Raw genomic sequence first — 14460 nt, forward strand, 5'->3', positions numbered from 1 at the left:
TGTGGGAAAAAGATGTGGTAGTCTGCTTCTGTAGATATTAAGCCCAAACCCATTGCTGTCAAGTAGATTCTGACTTATAGTGACCTTGTAGGACAGAGAACTGTCCCATAGGGTTAGCGGTTCAAGCCCACCAGTCGCTCTGCAAGAGGGAGATGTGGCAGTCTGCTTCTATAAAGACTGACAGCCTTGGAAACCCTGTGGGACAGTTCTCTGTCCTACAAGGTCACTATAAGTCAGAATCTGCTTGACAGCAATGGGTTTGGGCTTAATATCTACAGAAGCAGACTACCACATCTTTTTCCCACAGAGCAGCGGGTGGGTTTGAACTGCTGATCTTTTGGTTAGCAGCCAAGTGCTTAACCAGTACGCCACCAGGGCTCCTTCCGTAAAGTTTATAGCCTTGGAAATGCTATGGGGCAGTTCTGCTCTGTCCTATAGGGTAGTTACAGGGTCACTATGAGTTAGAACTGACTCGACAGCAGTGGGTTTTTTCAGTGGCCTCCTTCTTGAGTAGAACTTTCCCAGGGCACCACGGAAGGAGAGGACAGGAGATAGACGCAGTGAGGGCTGTCTTCCAACCTGCCTTCCCACTCCTCCAAGGGACCCAGGGGACTGGGGGGTGAGGTGCCAAGTGGAGGGAGGCACCCATCCACTGATGGCGGGTGCAGGCAGGAAAAAGAGGGGGTCATCTGACAGTTGGCAGAAAACCCCAGGGAGTGGGGTGCGTGGTGTGAGAGCTTCTGGTGCCCACCTGGCTGAACCAGCACAGGGCTCTGCAGAGGAGCGTCTCTGTGGCCCCCAGTTCAGGCGGGATAGGGGACCTGCTCAGGGGCTGCTGAAGCCTCAGGAACTGCTGAGCTGGGAGGTTCCTGGCCCTCCCCAGTCAAGTGCACATGCAGACCCCAGCAGAGCTTCCCGCCTACACCAGGATTACCTTCCCCAGGGTGAACCGGGGGGGTGTCTGTGGGAGGCTGCACTGCTGGAAAAGAGAGAGAAGCTGTGATTTGGCATCTTAAACAGCTACTGGGGGCTTCACTGCAGTGTCTGCATACTAACCGAAAGGTTGGAGGTTTGAGTCCATCCAGCGGCATCTTGGAAGAAAGGCCTGGAGACTTCTAAAAAATCAGACACTGAAAATCCTATGGAGCACAGCTCTACTCTGACACATATGGAGTCACCATGCGTTGGAGTTGACTTTATGGCAACTAGGGGTGGAAGACTTCACCTTTCCCTGTAAGCAGCAAGGCCAGGGAGATAAGCTTTTTCTTATTTTGACTACAGACAATGCCCACTACCTAGAGGCTCATCTCAGGGTTTCCAGCAGCCTGGCCTCTGCCCTGAAACCAAGAGCACTGGCCTCAGTGCGGTACCTGGCAAGCGTCTGAGTGGGTCTCACACTGTGCACCCACCATGGTTGAGGACAGTGTCTGGTCCCTATCTTCATGCAGATGCTGGCGGTTGGCCCCTTTCCTTTATAGCTGCCGGGCCAGAGGGGAGATTTTTTCCTGTTCCAAGGCTCCCTCTGACCCCAGGTCAGGTGTTGTGGGGAGCCCAGCTCCCCAGCGGCTGGGATGTGCCACGGGGTCAGCTGTCTCGATAACCCTCGTGCTCACGGTTTCCTTTTTCCCCTTCCTCCTGCACCCCTGCTCATCCATCTGTTTTTCTTTCCATCTGTTAGGCAACCCTGGATGCTCCACAACTTGAGGAGTCTCCTAACAACCTTCCCGAAGAAGGGCCCCAGCCTTACCGGAAAGCTGGACGAGAGACCCTGGGGTTGATGAGCTGGCCCGGGGCTCCTGGGGGAAGGTGAAACCCAAGGCAAGCATGGGTCAGAAGGTCACCGGGGGGATCAAGACAGTGGCCATACAGGACCCCACATACCGGCCGCTGAAGCAGGAGCTGCAGGGCCTGGACTACTGCAAGCCCACCCGCCTGGACCTGCTGTTGGACATGCCCCCGGTGTCCTACGACGTGCAGCTGCTGCACTCATGGAATAACAACGACCGCTCGCTCAACGTCTTCGTGAAAGAAGATGACAAGCTTATCTTCCACCGCCACCCGGTGGCCCAGAGCACGGACGCCATCCGGGGCAAGGTCGGGTACACGCGGGGGCTGCACGTGTGGCAGATCACGTGGGCCATGCGGCAGCGGGGCACCCATGCCGTGGTGGGGGTGGCCACAGCGGATGCCCCCCTGCACTCCGTCGGGTACACGACGCTCGTGGGGAACAACCACGAGTCTTGGGGCTGGGACTTGGGGCGCAACCGGCTCTACCACGACGGCAAGAACCAGCCGAGCAAAACGTACCCAGCTTTTCTGGAGCCCGACGAGACCTTCATCGTCCCTGACTCCTTCCTGGTGGCCTTGGACATGGACGATGGGACCCTCAGCTTCATTGTGGATGGACAGTACATGGGAGTGGCTTTTCGGGGACTCAAGGGCAAAAAACTGTATCCTGTAGTGAGTGCTGTCTGGGGCCACTGTGAGATCCGCATGCGCTACTTGAACGGGCTTGATCGTAAGTGTCCCCTGCGTGGCCGAGGGGTACCCTCATGTGTCCCAGTGGTCCTGGCTTGGCCCAGGCCCAAGTCCACCCAGTCACTGGAATGGAAATGTCTTTTAAGTAGAGAGACCCCTGTGTTCAGACCCTCAAGGCAACTCTTGCCTGCTCCAGGTTTAATGAGGAATACAAGCCAGAATCTGCCAGATTACCTGGCAGGCAGCGCTTCTGAATGAATGAATGAGTGAACAAATGAATGAAGGGTCTTTGATAGACCTTGTTGATTTCTGCCTGACCTGCCTCTAGGTTTGATCTGCAGTTGACCAGATTCTAGCACAGTAACCTGTTTCTTATCGAGCCTGAGGATTGTGGACTTGGCAGTCCAAGACCTTTGAGACTCCTGGCACCCCTCCTTCACATAAATGAAAGCTAATGGCCTTTCTGGCTCATCAGCCAGGTTCAGGGAGTTTTGCTGGTGCTGAAGGCTCCTGAGTGGACTTCTCTTGGACTGGGGGGAACACATGTGTTAGAAAGAGGCAGTGTCTCTTAGTTGCAATTTCCAGGGGTCCTTAGGAAAATGCCTCTCTCACTGTCTGTGTGAAAACAGCCCACATGTGGCACACGCCCTGGTTTGGGAGGTAGAGGCTCTGTGGCTGCCTGGCTGAGTGCTCGAGGTGGTGGGAAGTCCCAGTGTTCCGGAACTGTCCACTCCACTTGGCCCTCTCTTCCGGAGCTTGAGCCGGGCCCCCTCTGCTCCGGGCCTGCATGGGTCCCTTCCGCAGCATGAACGTCCCACCACTGGAAGGGGTAGGCCAGAAAACTCAGTCCACCATGGGCCGACCCTCTTGGGTGTGACCTGGGACCCAAAGTTCTAACTGCCCCGGCAGACCAGTGAGCGGGGTGAGGCTCCTTCCCCCACCACAGACACTCAGTCTATCTTAAGAGTCTCCAAACCCTCAGGTTCTCCCATTCCTGCTTCTCCTTCTCCCCCTCTCCATGCCCCTCCTTTCAATCTTCAGAAGATACTGGAAAAGAAAACCTCCAGGGCAGTCAGGCAGGTGCCAACTCCTACACATTTTCTTTTGGAAACCCTGCTGCCCCACCCAGGGTTTGGCTGGGCAATGACATGAACCGCTGACCCTGGCAGGCTTCCGCACTGCCGGCATCCAGGGCTGCTCTTTCCGACCTAGGAGGCCCAGCACCCTGAAGTCACAGGACTCCTGGCAGAGGTTACCAAGTGTGTTTCCAGCAGGTGACCTGCCTGGGAGGTCACCTCAGACATGGATTAGGAACCAGCAGAGTGAGTTGTATGAGTGTATCCCCTTGGGGGAAATGAAGGAGGGTAGTAAACCCAGAGCTGGGTGGTCAGGTCAGAAGTCCCGGCATATCCTCCCTAGGACCTGGACCTCAGGGGTGCCCTGGGCTGTGGCCCGCCTCTCCTCTCCAGCAAAGGAGTGGTCCCAGACCCAAGGAGGTTTCACTTCTGTTCTATGCAGACAGACAGGCGAGGGACTTGCTGGGCCTGTGGAGTCACTGGCAGGCCACCAAGACTCTTGGTCTCCGGTGCAGTGGTCCGGCCATGTCCCTGCTGGAACAGACTGCTGATGCCCTCATTAGCTCTGTGGGTTTGCACGGCATCAACACAACACAGACCCCAGGAGTGGCTGGGAGGGGCCAGGAGGGGCTGGGAGCTCTACGCCTGTGCCAAGTCAGAACAAGGCAGAGCAAAATGGCTCTGCCAAATGGCCCGGAAATCCAGGCGCAGGCCTGGTGAATAGAGGAATGGCCACCTTAGCTCTGCATCAGAGGGGGGAGCTTGGTGCTTTCCTAATTTTACTTGTTTGGAAAATTTTAAAGGGAGAGAGTAAATACACAAAAGTGAAAATAAGTTGCTGGGAAGCGCGCCTGCAAGCTGGACCCAGAATGGAGACTAGATGTGGCTAGTGACTGGGGCGCAGACCTCAGGGCACTTGTGGTGAATGATGAGGACCCCTCCCCCACACCAGGGTCATAATGTCGTGCAGTGCCAGGGCCCCTTGGCTTCTCTCTTGCCCCAGACCTGCTCAGACATGAATGGGCCTCTCCCCATGGCCAGTGGACTTCGGAGGGTCCAGATGGGAAAACAGATGTGGTCAGTGGAGCAGAAGCATGGGAGGGTGGTGCAGAGCCGCCAGCCCCACTGCACTGTGGGATGCAGGATGGAGTGTTGAGTGTCAGAGCTGCCATCCTGACCTCTGCGGAACAGATATCGTGTGTTTTGGAAGGGTCACTTGGCTGCTCTATGGAAAATGGGCCACAGGGGTAGGAAAGGCCTCTGGGGGCCAGGAGGAGGCTGTGACAAGTATTCAGGTGGGAGGGGGTGGGGGCTTGGGCCAGGGTGGGAGCATGGAGGTGAGGAGAGGTGGTCAGGTTCCAGAGCTGTTTGGAAGCACCATCCTGGGTTGGATATGAGATGAGGAAGGGAAGATTCGGGATGACTCCAAGGTATTTGGCCTGAGCAGGTGGCAGGATGGGAATCCCAACGAGGAGCAGATTCCAGGGCTAAGTTAGGTCTGTGATGCTCTTGGTCACATCCAGGAGTGGATTCAAGGTTGGAGTCCAGGACAGCGATGTGGACTGGGGTTATAAGTGGGGAACCATCCATGTGGAGATGATGCTTAAAGCCAAGACCCTTGATGGGATTCCCAAGAGAGTTGGGGGGAGGAGTGGGGGAGAAAGAGGGGAGAGGCCTGAGGTTGAGCCCTGGGGCATCAGGGTTTAGAGGCCAGTTGACGGGGAATGGCCACGTGGCTGGAGGGGACCCAGGAAAGGGGCGTCTTGGAAGCCAGTGAAGAAAGCACTTCCAGAACAAAGTGCTGCCAGGTCAGGTATGTTGGCAGCTGGGAATTATTCATCCCATGTGGCAAAGTGAGGTCATTGGTGGCCCTGATAGGAGCAGCTTTGGCAGGGTGGGATCAGGGTTTTGCTTGGAGGGGCAGGTTTTAGAGAGAAGGAAGTGGAGAAAATTCCCATGAGGCCTCCCTCACCCGGTGCTAAGTGCTACTGCAGGGGGAGGCGGTAGGGGGAAGGATAGACAGTGACAGACAGCCCAAGGCTTTCTCTGTTCACTCCTTCCTGTGGAAGGCAGGTGCCTACCACGTGAGGTCAAAGGTTGCATAAGTTCCCTGCCCCTGGAGGGTTTGCTTTACCTTCTGAGGCAGCATTCTCTGAGTAGGGAGGAAAGTCCTCACCCCCACCCCGTGGTTGCTCCGCTGCCCTGGCTATGGGTTCAACCTCTTATAACTTCGCTGTCTTGTCGTTGAAACTTGGGTCCTATGGGGTCTCTGGAGCAGTGGGCGTGACAGGCAGAAGCCTGGGCTCAGGCCTGGCTGGACATGTCTTCTTGATGCCAGGCTCTCAGAAGTCTTGGAGGTAGCCCTGACCCCACTGCTACTCCCTGAGGCGTCTATACCTCCCACCAGCTGGTTGAACCAGGTTGGGACCCTCAGCTGGGAGCAGGTGTTGTGGAGGCAGATTGGCTGAAACCGACTCCACCCGTGTTCCCCCCCAGGACACTGCAGTGTGCGCATGTCCCCAGCCTTCATCCCTCCCTGCTCTTTCACGTATGCGAGGCCAGCGTTTTGGGTCGGGGTGAAGTGAAGGCTTTGAATTCTCAGCAAACCAGGACCCATCTTTCCCTGTGTGACCACCCCACAGCGGCTTGGTTTGGCTCCTCCTTGAGCTCCCCATGTCACCATGCTCCTTTTCCCGGTGCCACATGTGGTGGGGGTGGGGGCGGAGATGGCACTGACGAGTGAGGGGTTAGGCTTAGCTTGCCCCTGGCCCCTGTTGCCCTCCCTGGAGCCTGCTGTAAGCAGAGGAGCCCTGGTGGTTCAGTAGTTAAGCACCCGGCTACTAACGAAAGGTTGGTGGTTTGAACCCATCAGCTGCTCCTTGGGAGAAAGACCTGGCCATCTGCTTCCATAAAGATTACAGCCTTGGAAACCCAATGGGGAAGTTCTGTTCTGTCCTATAGCCTTGCTATGAGTCGGAATCAACTGGATGGCACACAACAACAAAGCGGTGGACTGGCAGGTCACCAAGGGGAGCCCCCCACCGCCCGACCCGGGGCCCTTTCCCTTCCCTCACTTCCTTCTCTGCTAAGGAGACTCCCCACGGTTTGGCATTTTAAAGCTCTCTCTTTACTACCCCCAGATGAATTTGCCGTGGTTCCCAGTAGTTGAGGGTTCAGGGATGGCTCAGCTCTTTCCTCCGGGAGCCTTTCCACTTGGTGACTCCTCCTGCCCCACAAGATGTTCTCCCCAGGAGCCTCGCCCTGACGCCTGACGATGGCTCCTTCCTGCTCACCCCTTGCAGCCAGGCTCTGGGGGAGCTCCTGTGGGCTGGACGGCCCCACCCTGCCAGGGCCTTCCTTCAGGGGGCGAGGGGAGGCCACGGGAGAAGGGGAGATTTTTCCAGACACTTTCCCCCCAGAAAGGCTGGTCATGCAAGGACAGCTGGCAGTCAGAGCTGGGGGGACGGCACAGAGGGTGTCCATTACCTGGGCAGATGCCAGGCATCCTTCCCTGCTTGACAAGGACAAGGGTTGCTGCTTTGTTTTGTTCTTCTTTTGTGCCAGTACCAGCTGATATCAAGTCGACTGTGACTCATGGTGACCCCATGTGCATCAGAGTAGAACTGTGCCCCATAGGGTTTTCAATGGCTGATTTCGCAGAAGTAAATCACCAACCAGGTCTTTCTTCCAAAGTGCCTCCAGCCTTTTGGTTACCAGCCAAGCATGTTAACCATTTGCACCACCTAGGGACTTCTTTTGTAAGAACTGCATAATGTAAAGGAAATGCGCGTGCGCGCACATACACACACGCACACACATGTTCCTGGGATGGCCATCTCTGTACCCACAACTTCTGGAATCCATTTCACAGAGAATTTTCACTGCAAGCCATTTCAGGCACAGGGGCGTGAAGACAGGCGATTCATGTGGCTGTCACTGAATTGGGGCCATGTCCTGACGTGGGACATTTACCCTTTGACCTCACAGACTGAAATTCATTCACTTAGTGCTGTGCTCCCAGGAGGTTTGTGTTAGGTTGAAATCTCACAGAGATCTGCCAGAGGGCCGCAGGTGGGGGCACTGGGCCATGCGTACCCGACAGGACAGCAGGTAGCCGTTCTCACAGACATGCAGAGGTCAGTGCCCTCGGTTCTCCCAGCTCCTCGGCATTCTGCTCCGTAGATAGCGCCTGTTGTACTTCCTGATTTCTGAGCTGCACTCGGCATCATTCTCTCATTCATATAAATTATGTAAATGAACGAGTGCCTCAACTTCCTGGAGACTGGCATAGCGGCCTTCAAGGAGACATGGGCCATCAGCTCACGCTTTGGCTGGAGAGGAGCCACCGGCTAAACTCTGGTCAGGAACTTTCCAGGATTGGGATTTCAGAGGAATCGGGTTTGTGGATGGAGCTGAGTACAAAGCCTCGCAGCCCCTGTCAAAGGCATTAGGGCCAGGGGAGGCCTCCTTAAGTCCTCTCGGCAACCAACAGAAGTGGGTCGGACACACCTTCTTCCTTGGCACAGAATCTGACTCTGTTTCTGTAGCTGGTACCCACACTCAGTCTGTGCCCAGCCTTTCAAAAGCAATCAGAGTGTCTTAGTTACCTCGTGCTTGCCGTAACACAGATATCACGAGTGGCGGTTTTAGAGAACATCCATTTATTTTCTCACAGTTCTGGAGGCTAAAAGTCCAAATCATGGTCTCAGCCTTGTCAGTTCCTTCCTTGTTTGTAGCCCCAGGCATTCTTTGGTTCCTTGGCTTGTGACATCTGTCTCCCCCCATGTGTGTGTATCTCTATGTCTAATCTGCTCTTGTTATAACTCAGGAGCGATTAGATTTAGAACCCACCCACTCTACTCAGGTATGATCTAATTAACATAACAAAGAAAACCCTATTTCTAAACAGGATCACAGCCACAGATAGAGGGGTTAGGATTCTAGCCATATTTTGGGGGAATACTTTTTTTTTTTTAATCGTGCATTAGGTAAAAATTTACAGAGCAAATTAATTTCCTATTCAATAGTTTGTATGTAAAGTGTTTCATGGCCTTGGTTTCATTTCCCACAATGTGTCAGCACTCTCCCCATTTCTGCCCTGAGTTCTCTGATTCCTTTCATCCTGCTTTTCTACCCCTTCTTGCCACCCCATCTTTGCTTTTGGGCAGGCACTACAGTTTTGATCACATACAATTGATTGTTCTAAGGAATAAGTTCCTCTCAAGTGTTGTTTTTAATCTTACGGGCTTGTCGATTGTTTGCCTGGAAGCTGGTCTTTGGGAATGGCTTCAGTTCTAGGTCAGAAGGGTGTGTCTTAGGGCCGTAGTCTCAGGAGTTCCTCCAGCCTCTGTCAGACCAGTAAGTCTGGTCTTTTTTGTGAATTTGATTTTTTATTCTACACTTTTCTCCCCCTCTATCTGGGACCCTTTGTTGTGATCTCAGTCAGAGCAGTTGTTAGTGTTAGCTGGGCACCATCTAGCTCTTCTGTTCCCTGGGTCGTGTAAGCTGTGGTTCATGTGGTCCATTAGTCCTTTGAACTAATTGCTTCCTTGAGTCTTTAGTTTTCTTTGCTCTCCTTTGCTCCAGATGGGAAAAGACCAACACTTGCATCTTAGATGGCTGCTTGCAAGGTTTTAAGATCCCAGACACTACTCACCAAAGTAGGATGCAGAACATTGTCTTTATGAACTATGTTGTGCCAGTTGACGTAGATGTCCCCTGAGTCTATGGTCCTTTGTCTTCCAGCTTAGGAACTTCAACCTGCAAGGTGTTTGCTTATGTCTAAAAGGTTTCCCTGACTATACCCTTGTGTCCTCTATATGAGCCATATCTGGTTACGTGTATAGAAATATCCACCACCAAACCTATGTCTGCCAGTGGGTATGTTCCCTTACATCTTCCCATACCTCTTGGCATACGTAGCTACCTTTTTATTTGGGGGAACACATTTTAATCCATAACACAGACCCTAGCCCTCTGTCATTGGGGGTGCGATCTCATCTGTTTGTGTAGATGAGGCCTCTGAGTGTAGACCCATTCAATGGGTGCCTTGGCTGATGACTCTGGCCACATTTTTAGCTCCTGATGCATCATTGTAGCCACCAGCTGCCACAGTCTTGGAAGGTCTGCTGTGTCAGGAGAACACATCTCTTCTGGCTTCTGGATGCGTCCCTAAACTGGGTTATTCAGTTCTGAGGGAAGGTGGCCAGGCACCAGAAGTTCCCCCACACTGCAGGGCAGCTTTTGGCATGGGGCAGTGGGAGGCACTGGCAGCAGGTGATTTCCACTTTGGATAAACTTTGAAGGGCTATTAGGAACTTCTGCTTCATGGTGGTGGAGTAGAAAGAGCTAGACTTTAGAATTTGATAGACCTGGGTGTGTGTCCAGATTCTAGCCTATGGCTCTCTGACCTTGGGCATCCAATCCTAACCTGCCCAAGCCCACTTCCCCCTGTGCGGGGTGGATGCCACAGTTCCCACCAGAACACAATAGGCACTCAAAAGACTGTAGCTGCTGTCGGTGCTGTGATGTTTGAAGTTGTAGCAGTTGCTGTGAAGTTGGCTCCAACTCATGGCGACCCCATGTGTGTCAGGGTAGAATTGTGCCCCATAGGGTTTTCAATGAATGATTTTTCGGAATTAGATCATCAGGCCTTTCTTCTGAGGTACCTCTGGGTGGACTCGAACTAACAACCTTTTGGTTATCAGCCCAGAGATTGCTCTGATATTCCCATTGCCTTCTGCTCGATTCTGACTCATAGCAACCCTATAGGTCAGAGTAGAACTGCCCCCTGGGGTTTCCAAGGCTGGATTCTTTATGGAAGCAGATTGCCACATCGTTCTCCCTAGGAGCAGCTGGTGGGTTTGAACCGATGACTTCTCGGGTTAGCAGCCGAGTGCTTAACCACTGCACCACCATGGCTCCTGCTGTGATGTTAGCCACCTGTAATTAGTGAGCTGGAGCCAGGGCTCACCCAGGCCCCCACCATTAAGAAACGTTTCTTGGTGAGGGTGCTTATGAGTTGCCCTGAAACCCATTAAGCCTAGAGGGCAGTGATGGGAACTCCTGGTGGGGCCACATTCAATGGCTCTCAGTGGTTCCTCAAGTGCCCTCGAGCCACCAGGGGAAGCCCTTTCACCTCCAAGTGGCTGAGTACATCCTAGGTAGGTGGGGCTTGGGGCAACCCAGGCCCTTGGGGAACTCCTGAGTGGAGAAGAGGGCTTGCAGCCTGAATTCCCCTACTTGCTCACTCAGGCAGAAGCACCACTCCTCTGTAGTTGAGTCCAGGCCAAGAGGTTGCTACTAGGTGTTTCAGGCCCTCGGGATCTCAGCTGGATGGTTCTTTGGGGAGAGTATTAGTTTCCTTGGGAGCCCCTGAGTGGCACAGATGGTTAAGTTCACAACTACTAATGGACAGTTTGGTGAATCAAAGCTACCCAGAGATGCCTCAGAAGAAAAGCCTGGCAGTCTGCTTTCAAAAGATCACAGCCTTGAAAACCCTACGGAACACAGTTCTGCTCTGCACACATGGGTCACCATGAGTTGGAATGACTGGACTGCATGGTATTTCAGTTTGCTACTGTATTCGTTTTCTATTCCTGCTGTAACAAATTACCACTAACCACCGGGTGACTTGGAACAATTTAAGCCACAATTGTCTAAGAAAGTTGGAAATTAAGGTGCTGGCAGGGCCATGTACCCTCTGAAGGTTCTAGGGAAGAATCTTTCCTTTCCTCTTCCAGCTTCTGGTAGCTCCTGGTGTTCTTTGGCTTTTAGCCGCATCATTCCAGTCTCTGCATTCGTCATCATGTGGCATCTTCCCTGTGTGTCTGTATCTGCGTCTCCTCTTCTTATAAGGACACCAGCCCTTGGATTTAGGGCTCACACTAATCAGTATAACCTCATCTTCACTAATTATATCTGCAAAGAACCTATTTCTAAATAAGGTCACATTCTGAGGTGGGCAAGAATTTGGGGAACACTCTGAAACCCAGTACAGGCAGCGTCTGGACTGGTCTCCTTATCTGACAGATGAGGAAACTGAGGCCCAGGCAGAGGGAGCGACCTGCTTCAAGTCAGGCAGCTGTGCAGGGTGACACCACTGGGGTGAGGAGCCAGATGGGACCACAGGACAGGACACATTACGTGGAGGAGACTCAAGGCTCCACATGCAGACAGGGGGTAAGGAAGGGGACTGGGCCCTACTCTACTAGGGGTTTTATGGAATCTTTGACCCTAAAAGGATTTGGGAGATCATTTTGGTTCATCTTCCTGCCTCCAGGCAGGCTCCCTGTAATCATCCCAGGTTGTCCAGGAAAAGCCCATTTCAAAGCTTTCAGTTAGAAGCGTTCACCGTTTTAGTTCCTGCTTGTGTCTAGCTGTAGCTGTGGCTGCTTGTGGGGAGATGAAGAGCAATCGTTTGGCTTTTAAAACCTGGAAATTAGTCGATGCATTACCAAGCCTAAGATTTTCTCTCTTTTTTTATTACAGCTTTATTGAGATCTAATTCACATATCATACAATTTACCCATTTCAAGTGCACCTTTCAGCAGGTTTTAGTATATTCACAGAGTTGTACAACCATCCCCACGATCAATTTCAGAATATTTTCATCATCCTAGAAAAGAAGCTCAGTACCTATTAGCAGTCACTCTCTGATTTTCCCCCCAAGCCCTCCCAGACCTAGGATTTGATCTTTCCTGAGTTATTTTTAGTATTCTGAGCTTTGGTGAATATTAAAAAGGTTATATTCACCCTTTATTGGTGAATTAGGGGGTCGAGGGGGAATGCTGGGGTATTTTAAGTCTGACCTTTGTCTTGCTTACAAAGGAGTCCCAAAGTCAAGGGGAGGCCATGGGTAAAGCCCCATGTCCCCTCATTTAATCTTCCTTCATCTGGAGGGCTGTGGAGGGGCCTGGGGGCCCAGGTGTGCTCACTTGGACCTGGCTCAGGACAGAGAACAGCTGAGGGGTGGACTTGGAGCATGATGGGGATGGCCCCCTGGGCCCTGCAGGCACTCAGAAGCTTTTCAGACTTCTGGAGCTTGGAGTGTGTCAGGGACATGGGAGAGAAGGGAGCTTCCCTCCAGGAAGGCAGGACTCAGGCTCCTGGGACACAGGCTGCAGGCTGCATCTAGAAGCCACTCCGATTGCCACTAGCCCCAGGTCCCAGCTCCCCCAGGGAAGCTGAGGGGGTGGCCTAGGACGAGGCCCCAGAGGGTCCTGCTATGGCTGGGCGGGCATTTCCAGTTTCTGTCAGCCTCAGCACTCAACTGAGCTCCTGTCAGGAAGAGAAGCGCGGGGACTGGGGGTTTTTCAGGCTCTCACTTGCCAACACTCAGCACAGACTCTACCCACCGAGGCCATGGGATCCACTGGCCTGGGACCTCCCCTCAGCCCTGCCACCTGTCACGGGGACTCTGGGCAAGTGTTTCTGACATCTTAATTGTCAGCATGGTGTGGTGGCTCAGAGCATGGACACCGGGGCCAGACTCCCTGAATCAAACCCCTACCCTGCTGCCTCCTAACTCCATGGCCTTGGCATGTCACGTCCCCACTCAGCCTCAGGGTCTGCAGCTGAAACAGAGATGAGGACAGTGTCTGTGAGCAGCTGGGTTAACATCAAACAATGCCCTTTCCGAAAGCCTGGTGGGGCCCGGGGCTGAGGTGCTGGCTGGGGAGACCTGGCTCCAGTGTGCCCCAGCAGACGTACATCAAAGGCTGCTGCTGGAGGGTAAGAGCTGGATGGCCTGGGCTCGAATCCTAGTCCTGTCTTCCACCAGCAGTGCTGCCTTGGGGAAGTCATTGAGACTCTACTCTGGGTGGTGCAAACGGTTAATATACTCAGCTACTAACCAAAAGGCTGGAGGTTTGAGTCCCGCCAGAGGCTCCTGGGAAGAAAGCCTGGTGGTCCACTTCTGAAAAATCAGCCTCTGAAAACCCTGTGGAACACAGTTCTACTCTGACACTTATGATTCACCCTGAATCAGAGTCAACTCAATGGCAACTGATTTTTATTCCTCAGCTTCTCCATCTGTAAAATGGGGACATGGTAATCGTAGCTCCCTCAGGGGGTCGTGATGGGGATCCAGTGAGTTAGTGTCTGCAGAGGGCTACCTGGCCCAGAGTGGGTTCTTGTGTTAGCTCATAATATTGCTGCTGTGGTTAGTATTGTCTGTTCCAGAACCATCCAGAATGTGCAGAGCACTGTGCTAACTGATGTTCTTTTTCTCTCTTGCCTCGGTTTACCCAGCCGAGCCCCTGCCGCTCATGGATCTCTGCCGCCGCTCAGTGCGCCTGGCCCTGGGGAAGGAGCGCCTCGGGGAGATCCACAGACTGCCGCTGCCCGCTGCGCTCAGGGCCTACCTCCTCTACCAGTGATGCGCCTCCTAGGACCTCTGCTCAACAGACATCTGGTGCCACCTCACTGAGCCACCTGCCACAGGGCCGCCCACCATGTTGGGTCCTGAAACCGGCACCTGCAGCCGTGGACAGAAGGCCATGCTCTTCCCATCCATCCCTCCCCGGTTGCCTCTGCCGGACATGAACAGATCCCGACAGTCTCCTCCGTCCCCCTTCCCAACGTTGGCAGAAGGCAGCCACCCTGCATGCCGTATACATCCCCTGTTTAAAAAAGACAGAATAAACTTCTATAGTCCTACATTGAGCTCCGATCTGCTCTCGGGGTGGGATGGGGAGCCCCCCATACTGTCCGGGAGAAGGCTACAGCCACTTGGGGGTTCTGGGGCAGTGGAGCCGGTGGGAAGTGCCACAGCACCCAAAACAGATCCCCAGGAGAGCTGGAGAGGTGCTTTAGAAAAGGGCCGATGGGGCCCAGCCCAGCAGGGGCCCAGCCATGGCTGGTGAAGCTCAGGATGGCAGAAACCCACCATGGACACGAGGCAGAA

General features: G+C 53.6%; 1 protein-coding gene across 3 annotated transcripts in view; it reads left to right on the forward strand.

The window, feature by feature from the left end:
• The window catches only part of SPSB1 (splA/ryanodine receptor domain and SOCS box containing 1), an 82553-nt gene extending 68340 nt beyond the window's left edge, over positions 1-14213 (forward strand). For all 3 annotated transcript variants that reach the window (XM_064281228.1, XM_064281230.1, XM_064281229.1), the window contains exons 2-3: positions 1679-2518; positions 13806-14213. In XM_064281228.1, the coding sequence (XP_064137298.1) occupies positions 1825-2518; positions 13806-13933 (822 nt within the window). In that variant the 5' untranslated portion in view covers positions 1679-1824 and the 3' untranslated portion in view covers positions 13934-14213. The remainder of the gene's footprint in view (positions 1-1678; positions 2519-13805) is intronic.
• Positions 14214-14460: the final 247 nt, after the last annotated feature.

This window comes from Loxodonta africana, chromosome 3, assembly GCF_030014295.1.
Source record: "Loxodonta africana isolate mLoxAfr1 chromosome 3, mLoxAfr1.hap2, whole genome shotgun sequence".
In the NCBI taxonomy this organism is placed as follows: Eukaryota; Metazoa; Chordata; class Mammalia; order Proboscidea; family Elephantidae; genus Loxodonta; species Loxodonta africana.